This window comes from Balaenoptera musculus, chromosome 7, assembly GCF_009873245.2.
Source record: "Balaenoptera musculus isolate JJ_BM4_2016_0621 chromosome 7, mBalMus1.pri.v3, whole genome shotgun sequence".
NCBI lineage: Eukaryota > Metazoa > Chordata > Mammalia > Artiodactyla > Balaenopteridae > Balaenoptera > Balaenoptera musculus.
Window position 1 is genome coordinate 80525882 of NC_045791.1, and position 12394 is coordinate 80538275.

The window sequence follows — 12394 nt, forward strand, 5'->3', positions numbered from 1 at the left end:
GGTAATCCTAATCCATCTTTCTAGTGTACAAACTAATATAAATTATGCTCAAGTCTTGATAATTTTGGAGAATACTGTTAACAAAATTTTTAACAAAATGTGTGGTCAGATAAATTTGGGAAATACTGCACACTGACTTCCCTTGTCAAAGTACACATTAGCATATTCGAGACTCTGAGAAGCATTTCCAGAAAGACCCCTTTTTAAAGTTAGTTTAATAGCATTTCACACACCTACGTGGCTGCAGAACCCTTACTATACATTATTTACTACAGTATCTTTAGTCTGTCTTAATAGCAGTTTCCTTCTCTTCTATGAGTCATTCCCTGCTGATTCTTTAAGAATTCAGGAATATTAACTAAGTATTCCTAATAATTATTTAATTATTGCTGTTGTTTCTTATTTTGGTAACTTTGAGTTTCAGAGAGAAATAAATGATAATTAATTACATAGTATATGAACTAATGTTAGTAGTCCAAAAAGTGGACAGTTGATTGTCATTTTAAGAGTGGTATACTTCATGAGTGGATTCTTGGATTTATTTCGAGAGATATGGAAATCCATTTAAGCTTCACTTCTGCTTATAGGTAACAATTTAATGTTCTTTCTCCATTATTCTTGTCTCTGTTTTTAACAGCTATTTTTAAATGCTAACAGTAAGGTGGCAGACAAGAACAAGAAAGACCTTGCCAACAAATTACTGACAGAAATGAATGAGGACCAGGTATCTACAAAGCCTGCATCTTGTTTCAGCTGAAGTCCAAAATCAGTCAATGGGAGCACCTATTCCTGTACTTTTCTTCTTATGTTTTAAAGTATACAAACATTATCTAATTCTAATCTTCATTAATTATTTTTGAAAATTGTTTAAAAATTTAAAAATAAATGCTTTCATCTAAAAGATAAATATATTGAAATCTTGGTGAGGGATATAAATGATTGACAGGATTCCATCTATGTATTTGTGTCTTCTTTTCAGTTTGAGGAAATATAAAGTACAGGAATGGAATCCCAATATCAGTGCTGTCCACCTAGTGATGACTCCATATTTTGGGGGCTTCTTTTTCTAAGCATTGTGGTGTATTGGGACCTTAGGGCTTTGTTTGTGAATATGTTTGATCAGTTTTAATATCTTGATTCTTTGCCTCTTGTTGACAAATGATTATTATAATTCAATGGACAACCCAAATCTTGGAGGAAGGGAAGAAGATGACGAGCTCTTTGAGTCTTAATTTAGCATAAAATTTAACTTTTTTCTTTTCTAAAAATTCACCTTTGCATGGGTATAAGGCAGAAATATACAATTTATCTTGCTTTTCACAATACATTAGGCAATTTAGATTGGCAAAAGCTACCTATAAAAATTGCTTTGTTATTTGTCTTTCCCAGAATGTTTGTGAGAGAGCTTACGTGATATCTTTTATTAGCATATTATTAGCATTATCTTAATGTCCAGGTGTATAAATAGAGCTGTGATATAAAAAGAGACATGATAATCTATTATCTTCTCTTCTGGATATGAAATATCAATTACAGACTACCGTTCTGGATTTCCATATAAGTGTTAGTCCCTCTTAAAGTCTTCTTATATAGATTTATAAAATGTTATAATCTCTTAGAGGTTGACAATGAGTGTTCCTGATTATAGGTACTGTGATGCCTAGTCCTCTTCGATAAAGTCGAGAAAAAAGTCTTAGTTGTATGATATTCTGTATACAGAATGTTTAATGCATATGATAATGTTTATTACACATGTAATATGTTCATTTTATGTAATAATGTTAATAAACAAACAACATCAACAGAAACCAAGATACCAGCTTAAATAACTTGCCTGAAAATGATAGAGCTTAGCTCACAATGACAAAGATCTAATCAGTCCCCCTTTACTCAGATCATTTTTAGTGGGAGGCAGAGAGGAAAATTCTATTTGTGGGGTAACAAGCTTCAAGTCATAGTAATATATTACCAAAAGCAGATTTTGGGGACTGGTGATTTTTACAACTTTCTAGTCCTCACACTATGCTTTCATGGTTGACTAAGTCTGATGATATAACATTCACATTCAGTTTTTTTACATTGTTGATGTTCTATTTTGTTTTTGTTTCTTTTGCTATGAATGTACTGCCCTGAAATTTAACACATCTCTTCTTTATGATGAAGCTTAAACAGAAATAGACAAAATGGAGCTGGTATTTATTTTTTCTTACAACTTCTGGCATTAAAGCTTGCCTTCTCAAAAACATGACAGTGCTTATAGATACATATTTCATTTTCTGTTCTGCCTCAAATTTCTGCATTTCATATAAAAATAGATGTATGTTATTGTTTGCAAGTGTGATTGATTGATATATGCACATACCATTTCATTTATAACACAGGGTTTGGAAACTATATAGATAAGACTGTTTTAGACATCTTATTATACATGCTGATGAAATTTTAACCTAGGAAGTTTCAAGTGTATTTTTGAAGGAAAATTAAAACGTACAAGAATTTCCCATGACAGCCCTCCCTCCCTTCCTCTTGAGATTGTCCATTACTTTTTAATAGCATGTTTAAGCTTGGTGGGTTTTTTCCCCCCCAAAGCATTTTAATATAATGAGTGAATGTAACCTTTTTCTTCTTGACATATGGCTTATTTTCTGTCAAGTATGTAAATTTTTCTTACAGGTTTTAGTGTTTCAGAGATCCATTTCATTGGAAGAGGACTGTATTGCATGTTAAATATTTTTTTGAGGTTTTCAGAAGAAAGGCTTCCTAACTGAATACAAATCTTGAACACATTTGTTAATTTCTTACCTTTTTTTCCTCCTCTGGTAGGTGTTTCAGGCACAGTTGGATTGTTTGGCTGTATCAACCATTCAGGCTTTGACAGCCGTAATGAACAAATCTCCAGCTGCTAAGGTAAAACATATGTCCTCAAGCTCTCAAATGTTATCGTAGATATACGTGTTTTCACTAAATAATTCCCAAAGTAATGTATGAAAGTATAAAATACATATGGTTTCACTCATGAAATAATTTACAAAATATCTCATCTTTGTATAGGAATCACTTTGCTGATAATTTAAAAGACAGATGCCTATGGGCAGTACTTTGGGATTATTTAAAGCATTGATGACTGACTGCAAGCTCTAGGGATTTACAGCATCAGTCAACGAATGGGAAGAGAGCACTGGTGTTGAAATGTTGAAAGGATCATTTTAAGTGATTATTTGATTAGCGCATTTAAAGAATTAAATTTTATATCATAATTTTTCTTCATTAATAAAATAATCACTCTTTCACTATTTGGTCAGTTTATGACCATCTAGTATATGAAAAATTTTCACATGTGAACAGCCCTATCAATTTTGGGACTTGTTTTTCCAGATGGCCTTGGAAATTCTGCTTCTTTGTTTGTAGTCACTGACCCTCAGGATTTTCTTTCCCTTCTCATTCACTACCACTGACTCTGCCCTGCAGTCCACTTATGCTGATTCTGTGCTAGTAGTTTTCCCACTGAGTACTTTTAAGGATTAGTGACATCATCTGTGTAAAATGGTAAGCAGAGTGCCAGGCACAAGGTAAGTGCTTAATAAGTATGTGTCTATAATTATTTTTACCATTTTACCTTCTTATCCACCACTTCTAATATATTTCATTTAGTACCAGAAATAAATGAATTATTCCTTGTTCCCTAAGCCATGCTTTCAGTTGTATTTCTTACTTTCCATTGGTTTTTGTTAGGAGACTGACTTTCCCTATAAATGTTGCTATATATAACTCGTGGTTAAATTCCTGCTGAATAGGCTTTTACAACTATTACAGGCTGGCATGGGAATCTAATCTTCATTTATAATAGTTACTTAAGGAAAAAATTATTTTAAGTTCTAAGTAATTGGTTTATGAGTATAATGGATTGCCTATACTGTATTATGAAATTCAAACCTGAAATGATGTCCAGGTCTTTTATAAATATAATTTTTTAAATGATGTTATGCGTTGCATGGCTTAAAATTCGAAAGATTATTTTTTAAAATGCCTTTTGAAAAAAGATTTTTTTCCTATCCTTGGCCCACAGTCAACTAATACCCCTTCCTAGAGACAACTAGTCATACTTGTTTAAATCTTTTGATTTTATGATGAGTGTATGTATTTTTGCCTAACTTACTGGACCAATTTAGTATTGCTAGGTTTTTTGTGTTCTTTACATTTTACATTATGGCTTTTGGTGCCCACTAGTCCAAGTGTGACTTAGAGCTTATTAAATTGAACTTCGTGCTCCAGATAATTTAGGCCATTTAGATATTGGGTTGGCCAGAAGGTTCGTTCGTTTTTTTCCCGTACGATGGCTCTAGTAGCACTTAGTTGTCTTTAACTTCATTTGAAACAGTTTTGCTAGATGGTATGTGACACCTGTCGTATCAGCATGCATTTTAAAAAGGACTTAACAAAATTGGTGAATTTTTGTATAGCCATTTTAATATTGAACATGGAAGAACAAAAGCAACATTTTTGGCATATTATGCTTTATTATTTCAAGAAAGGTAAAAATGCAGCTGAAATGCAAAAAAAAGATTTGTGCAGTGTATGGAGAAGGTGCTGTGACTGATCGAACATGTCAAAAGTGGTTTGCGAAGTTTCGTGCTGGAGATTTCTTGCTGGATGATGCTCCACGGTCGGGTAGACCAGTTGAAGTTGATAGTGATCAAATGGAGACATTAATTGAGAACAATCAACGTTATACGCGGGAGATAGCCGACATACTCAAAGTATCCAAATCAAGTGTTGAAAACCATTTGCACCAGCTTGGTTATGTGAATCGCTTTGATGTTTGAGCTCCACATAAGTTAAGCGAAAAAACCTTCTTGACCGTATTCCTGCATGCGATTCTCTACTTAAACGTAATGAAAACGTTCCATTTTAAAAACAAATTGTGACGGGCAATGAAAAGTGGATACTGTACAATAATGTGGAACAGAAGAGATCGTGGGGCAAGCAAAATGAACCACCACCAACCACCCCAAAGGCCGGTCTTCATCCAAAGAAGGTGATGTTGTGTATATGGTGGGATTGGAAGGGAGTCCTCTATTACGAGCTCCTTCCGGAAAACCAAACGATTAATTCCAACAAGTACTGCTCCCAATTAGACCAACTGAAAGCAGCACCTGACAAAAAAACGTCTGGAATTAGTCAACAGAAAATGCATAATCTTCCATCAGGATAACGCAAGGCCGCATGTTTCTTTGATGACCAGGCAAAAACTGTTACAGCTTGGCTGGGAGGTTCTGATTCATCCGCCGTATTCACCAGACATTGCACCTTCGGATTTCCATTTATTTAGGTCTTTACAAAATTCTCTTAATGGAAAAAATTTCAATTCCCCAGAAGACTGTAAAAGGCACTTGGAAGAGTTCTTTAATCAAAAAGATAAAAATTTTGGGAAGATGGAATTATGAAGTTGCGTGAAAAATGGCAAAAGGTAGTGGAACAAAAGGGTGAATACGTTGTTCAGTAAAGTTCTTGGTGAAAATGAAAAATGTGTCTTTTATTTTTACTTAAAAACCGAAGGCACTTTCTGGCCAACTCAATACAAAGAGCAGAGAGAAAACCGTACCCAGTTTTTTTGGCCACTACTCAAAATTGCCAGGAGTCTTTAATCTAGTTCTTTGAGGCTACTGACTCCTTTATTCCTAAAGTCTCCTCACTTTTTCTCCATTTTTGTTTTGATTTCAAGTAATATTGTACTAATAACAAATCAAGTGAAGAAAGTAAAGGGATCTGCAAGTAGTATAACAATTTTATAATACACAGTCTTTGCTAATTCCATTTGTTTTACATTTTGGTATTTTATTTTAGCATTGTATTCCAGAAGGTATATGGAATCTATTTAAGATGAAGACATCTGACTTAAGAAAACAGAAATATTGAACTCATAATCTTTTTAATATTGTTAATTAACTTAAATGGGTATTATTCAACATTTTTAATATTCTAACAAATTCAGTCTTTGAAAATCTGCTTTGATGTATTGATTTCTCCTCCCTTAGGAAGTATTTAAGGAAAGAATTGGTTATACACATATGTTTGAAGTATTAAAATCAATGGGTCAGCCACCACTGGAACTACTTAAAGAACTTATGAATATGGTGAGTTTTTTTAGCTTTATTAGAAGAAGTTCCATTATCTTTGTATCAAAGATGGTAACTAACCTTTTGTCTCTTACGTTGCTTTACAGGCTGTAGAGGGTGATCACACTTCAGTTGGAATTTTGGGCATTAGTAATGTCCAGCCTCTCTTGCTTCTTATCCAGTGGCTTCCAGAGCTAGAATCCCATGACCTGCAAATCTTCATCTCTGATTGGCTGAAAAGAATTTGTTGTATTAATAGGCAGAGTCGAACTACTTGTGTCAATGCAAACATGGGAATTAGAATCACTGAAACCCTTAATTCCCATTCTTCCCTCCATCGAACTTGTGCTGAGAACTTGATTGCACTCCATGGTTCATTGGGGAGTCAGTCAGTGAGCTCAGAAGAAATCCGTCAACTACTAAGATTGTTGAGAGTGGATGAATCTGAGTACATTCACCCCTATACCACTCTTGTAACTCGAGCAATCCTGACAATGGCCCGAAAACAAAGTCTAGAGAGTGCACTGCAGTATTTTAATTTGTCACATAGTATGGCAGGAATTTCTGTGCCTTCCATACAGAAATGGCCAGGGTCTGCCTTTTCTTTCAATGCTTGGTTTTGCTTAGATCAGGATCAGTTGACTCTTGGCAATGCTAACAAAGGAGGAAAAAGAAAACAATTATACAGGTACTAGTACAAGTTATGGAATATAAGTGAATACTGTCATAATATATGCTGTGATTCTTAAACAGGAAAACATTTTTCTAAGCATCTATTTTTTTTTTCCTCGAATACTGGTTTTTTTTAAACTTTTATTTTATTTTATTTTATTTATTTATTTATGGCTGTGTTGGGTCTTCGTTTCTGCGCGCGGGCTTTCTCTAGTTGCAGCGAGTGGGGGCTACTCTTCATTGTGGTGCACGGGCTTCTCATTGCAGTGGCTTCTCTCGTTGCAGAGCACGGGCTCTAGGCGCGCAGGCTTCAGTAGCTGTGGCACGCGGGCTCAGTAGTTGTGGCTCGCGGGCTCTAGAGCGCAGGCTTAGTAGTTGTGGTGCACGGGCTGAGTTGCTCCGTGGCATGTGGGATCTTCCCAGACCAGGACTCAAACCCGTGTCCCCTGCATTGGCAGGCGGATTCTTAACCACTGCGCCACCAGGGAAGTTCTAAGCATCTACTTTTTTAAGTGTACAACAATTTATCTGAAGCCTCTCCTCCTTAGGGTGTACACAGTTTAATTATAAGTGCTTTGTTGCTTTCATAATAATAGTTGTATATCTCAGATATTTTGCTAGTTAAGTTCTGAAACTAATTTGGAAACAAAGTTCCTTCTTAAAATTATTGTATGAGTGGAGGAGAAAGGAATAGTAAACTTGAAAATGAATGGTGATTTCTCTGTTCTATTGAGGATGCTACTATATATTTATATGAAGGACCAGAAAAACCTATGTGTTTCCAAACTTAGTTACTTCAGTAACTAATACATTTTAATATGCCTTGTGATTTTTTAAGACTTTATTCATTCTTTCTGAATCTTATTTGGAAGGATTTTGAAGATTTGAAAGTTTATAGTTTTGCTAGAGTTTGCTAATGGCATTCTGTGTATAAGGCTACCTTTTATAATATACTAAACTGCTATGCCCAAAAAAGATTTAAAAATCAACTTTCAGGCAAGGTGGGATTGACGGTGTATGGCAATAGAATGTAAGCCACAGTGTGTTTGGTAAAGATATTCATGGTGAAGTTATGGTTTTTGTGTGCCCCAGTGATGATGAAACTGTACAACTGACTTCAAAAGTTCTGATAATACGTACTTTTGTTAGCTTTTTTACAGGAAGTGGCATGGGTTTTGAAGCTTTTATTACCCATTCAGGTATGTTGGTTGTGGCAGTGTGCACGAAAAGAGAATATGCAACAGTTATGCTTCCTGACCACAGTTTCTGTGATTCCCTCTGGGTAAGGCTTTAAGGCATCACATCTAACTTCTGGGTTCTTTCCTTTTAAAAAAAACACATGTTTGGTGTGTGTACATCAGCTGTTATCACCTGCTTGTTGAGAGTTGATTAATTTTATGTTAAAGTTCTATTCATGTTGAAGTTTACCTATAAAGGAGTTAATACCATTTATCATAATTTCAGCGCTAATCATTTTTCTGCTAAAAAAATTAAATTGAAATGTTATATTTCTTTCAAGTTTTCTAGAATGAAATTTGATTTTGAATTTCAATTTAAAATGAGAGCAGAAATTGTTTAAAAACAATGCATTTCTGTTGCTTTTCTTAAAAAATAAAGTGCTTCTCATTAGAAACATTGATTGATTCTAGAGAACACTTATAGACTTGGAAAATGCAGAAAAGGTACTATGTTACAATTGTGTGTAGATTTTCTAGAATAGTCAGAAGCTCTTTTATAGTACTACAGGCAAAATTGTTACTTTAACAGCATCATTTTAATCAGCGTTTAATTATGCTTAAACTTACTGTTCTACCTTTCACACAAACTAGTTAAATAGTAATACTCTGAAAACATTTGTTATTGCAAGGACTTAATGTAATTTTTTACTTTTTAAATATATGTTTTACTTTACCAGCACAACATAACCATTGTTCACATGCCTGGAAAAAGGCCCTTTGGTCAGAGCCTTGTATATATCTATGACAATGGACAGCAGAAGGTCTCTGCCCCTCTGAGATTTCCTGCCACGAATGAAGTAAGCACATCTAACCTACTCTTTTTTTTTTTTTAAATAAATATTTATTGTATTATTTATTTATTTTCCTTTTTTTTGGGGAGGGTCATGTCGGGTCTTAGTTGCGGCACATGAGATCTTTGTTGAGGCATACAGGATCTTTCCTTACAGCACACGGGTTCTCTCTAGTTGTGGTGTGCGGGTTTTCTCTCTCTAGTTGTGGCGCGCGCGGGCTCCAGGGCGCGTGGGCTCCAGGGCGTGTGGGCTCTATAGCTTGTGACATGCGGGCTCTCTCATTGAGGCACACCGGCTTAGTTGCCCCATGGCTTGTGGGATCTTAGTTCCCTGACCAGGGTTCGAACCCGCATGCCCTGCATTGTAAGGTGGATTCTTTACCACTGGACCACCAGAGAAGTCCCTAACCTACTCTTTATGGGACCAATTGTTTGCAAACTCTTGAAAATTTTTTCAGTTTAATGTATAAGCTTCTGTTTATTCTAAATATGTGCCTGTAAGTTTTAGTGTTTTCTGCATACTAAGATATAGTAAGTTAATATTTAATTCTGTTAGCCTGTCATCATTAGATGAAGTCAGACAACATATAATAAAGAAAAACAATTCAAGGAAGAAACAAATGTAATTAAAGTCTTAGAAAAATAGACTCATAACAGGAAAGCCAAAGAAATTGAACAGAGCAGGACAAAGGATCATTTAATAAAGCTCTCCAGGTATACCAAATATTTAGATGCACTCTTTTCCATCATCGAATTTTTCATTGATTTTGAAACAATAATGAAGAAACCTTAAATATTTACATTGTAGTTAGGGATAAGATAGAATTTAGAATTTATTTACTGAGGTGATTCTTAAGGAACATTAGTGTAAAAGTTCTTTGAGAATTTTTGGACATTTTTGAAAGGACCTTTTCTGAAGATAATGGAATGGATTCGATTATTTTCCAAGTCCTTCTAGGATTCCAGTAATTTCTTGTTGCTGTTCATGTCTATGATCACTTCAGGATAATCCGTAATTAGCAGTATTATACTGATGTGTAATTCTCTGCTTATAAATTTTAAGGGAGAAAGGTGGTTTTCTCTACTTTAGAATATAGTAAAGTAAAAAAACTTTTACTAAATATACACTCATTAAAAATTCAAAATTTACAGGAGGATGTAAAGTGAGTTATAAAAGTAATGCAGGGGCTTCCCTGGTGGCGCAGTGGTTGAGAATCTGCCTGCCAATGCAGGGGACATGGGTTCGAGCCCTGGTCTGGGAAGATCCCACATGCCGTGAAGCAACTAGGCCCGTGAGCCACAACTACTGAGCCTGTGCGTCTGGACCCTGTGCTCCGCAACAAGAGAGGCCGCGATAGTGAGTGGCCCGCGTACCGCGATGAAGAGTGGCCCCCGCTTGCCGCAACTAGAGAAAGCCCTCGCACAGAAACGAAGACCCAACACAGCCAAAAATAAAGAAAGAAATAAAAATTAAAAAAAAATAAAAGTAATGCATCCAAATCCCATAGTCCAAATGTAACATCTGTAATGATATCTTATGTATACACACACATGCACACATCATGATCCACTAAAAACAAAACTTTGTTTTACAGTGTATTGCTTAATTTTATGTACTGTTTTATTTTAAATATGAGGATAGAGATTTAATTAAAATGTGTAATTTATTATGTTTGTTTGTTTCTTAATTTTAGCCTTTTATTTCTTGCTGTATTGGTTCAGCTGGGCAAAGAACCACCACTCCTCCACCATCCCAAATCCCAGATCCACCCTTTTTCTTCTCCCATTACCCCCTCATCGAACATCATTTGGTGGAATTTTGTCCTCAGCTTCCTGGGGAGGAACAATGGAAAAATCAAAGTTGATTACCAAATTGATATCAGCTGGAACACAAGACAGTGAATGGGGGTGTCCCACATCTCTGGAGGGACAGCTGGGGACTGTTATCATCTTCTATGAAGCACTGCAACCTCTGCAGGTGAAGGCATTATATTTAGCAGGTGAGCATGTACCATCATACTGCCTAATTAAACTGAAATAGTTTTTCTGTTGCCTAAATATATTCTGAAGAATATATTTGATCTAAAGAATGTACAGTTGGCCATTGAACAACTCTAGGATAGGGGTGCCAACCCTCATGAAGTCAAAAATCCACATATAACTTATGTCGGCCCTCCATATATATGCAGTTCCTTTGTATGCATGGTTCTGCATCTGCGGATTGTGGTACTGTCTATTTACTGTTGAAAACAATCCATATATGAGCGGACCCACACAGTTCACCTCATGTTGTTCAAGGGTCAACCTATATTTGTTTAACTGAAACTGAAAGGGAAGAAAAGCCCACCACACATTGTTACTTTTACTCCCCTTAGCTTATTGAGATATTGACATTATAACATATATAAGTTTAAGGTAGTGCAATTGTCTGATTGATACATGTATACCCTGCAAAATGATTACTGTAATAAAGTTGGTAACACCTCCATACCCTCACATAATTACCATTTTTAATGTGTGTGTTGATAACATTTAAGATTTACTGTCTTCACAACTTTCAATTACATTATACGTTATAATTAATTATAGTATACTAGACATTTTTTTGATATGCATAAAAAAAAACCTTTGAGAATATTTCAAATATCATCCATAATACTGCCTGTGTTAGTCTATTAGGACTGCTATAACAAAATACCACAGACTAGGTAGCTTAAACACTATTTTCTCAGAATTCTAGAAGCTGGAATTCCAAGATCAAGTTTCCATCAGGCTTGGTCTCTAGTGAATCCTCTATTCCTGGCTTTGTCGATGCGCTGCCTTCTTGCTCTGTCATGGAATATGTTCTCTGTGTGTATGTGCAGAGAGAGATCTCTGCTCTTTTCCTCTTATAAGGGGCCCTGTTGAATTAGGGCCCGACTTTATGACATCATTTAGCCTTAATTACCCCTTACAGGCCCTATCTCCAAATACGTCACACTGGGAGTTAGAGCTTCAACATACGAATTTGAGTGTGGGCGGGTACACAATTCAATCTATAATACTGGCTGGTGCTTTTGACAGATTTTAATACATTGATGAAAAAAATATAAGTTTGTCTTCCTAAGAAGTCACACAACTGATTCTAGAGTCATATGAGTCTTATTCAAAACTTGTCATTTTATAATTTATATATTAATATATCTGAAGAATTCATGAAGGCATTAGAATTAGGAGTTCTTGGATAAAATTACAAGCTTTTGTTTTTGTTTTTTCTTTTCATTTGGCTCTGATTTAAAGATACACACTGGTTGTTATTGGATCATAACTATTTTCAAAAATTCAGGAGTTAAGCCTATAAGTAGTTATGTATATTAACTCTGCAGATTAGCTTATTATTTGTCAGAATGTCTTTTTTTAAGATTACATGGAGTTTTGAGATGAATGTCTCTGTCCACACTTAAAAAGTTTGTATTAGAACCTTGTCGTTACTTTAAACTCACCAAAGTATTTGAAGTTGACCCTAATCTGAATAAATTCCAAGTTAAATATAAGTCATTTAGTGTAGTCATTATAGCTATATAGTTTGGATTTTGCTC

The 12394-nt window shown here is 35.1% G+C and overlaps 1 protein-coding gene across 1 annotated transcript in view; it reads left to right on the top strand.

The window, feature by feature from the left end:
• The window catches only part of NBEAL1 (neurobeachin like 1), a 165804-nt gene that overhangs the window by 56211 nt on the left and 97199 nt on the right, over positions 1-12394 (top strand). The window contains 8 exon segments of the mRNA XM_036857714.1: positions 638-724; positions 2824-2907; positions 6036-6134; positions 6224-6804; positions 7938-8070; positions 8704-8823; positions 10511-10588; positions 10591-10824. Coding sequence (XP_036713609.1) covers positions 638-724; positions 2824-2907; positions 6036-6134; positions 6224-6804; positions 7938-8070; positions 8704-8823; positions 10511-10588; positions 10591-10824 — 1416 coding nt within the window.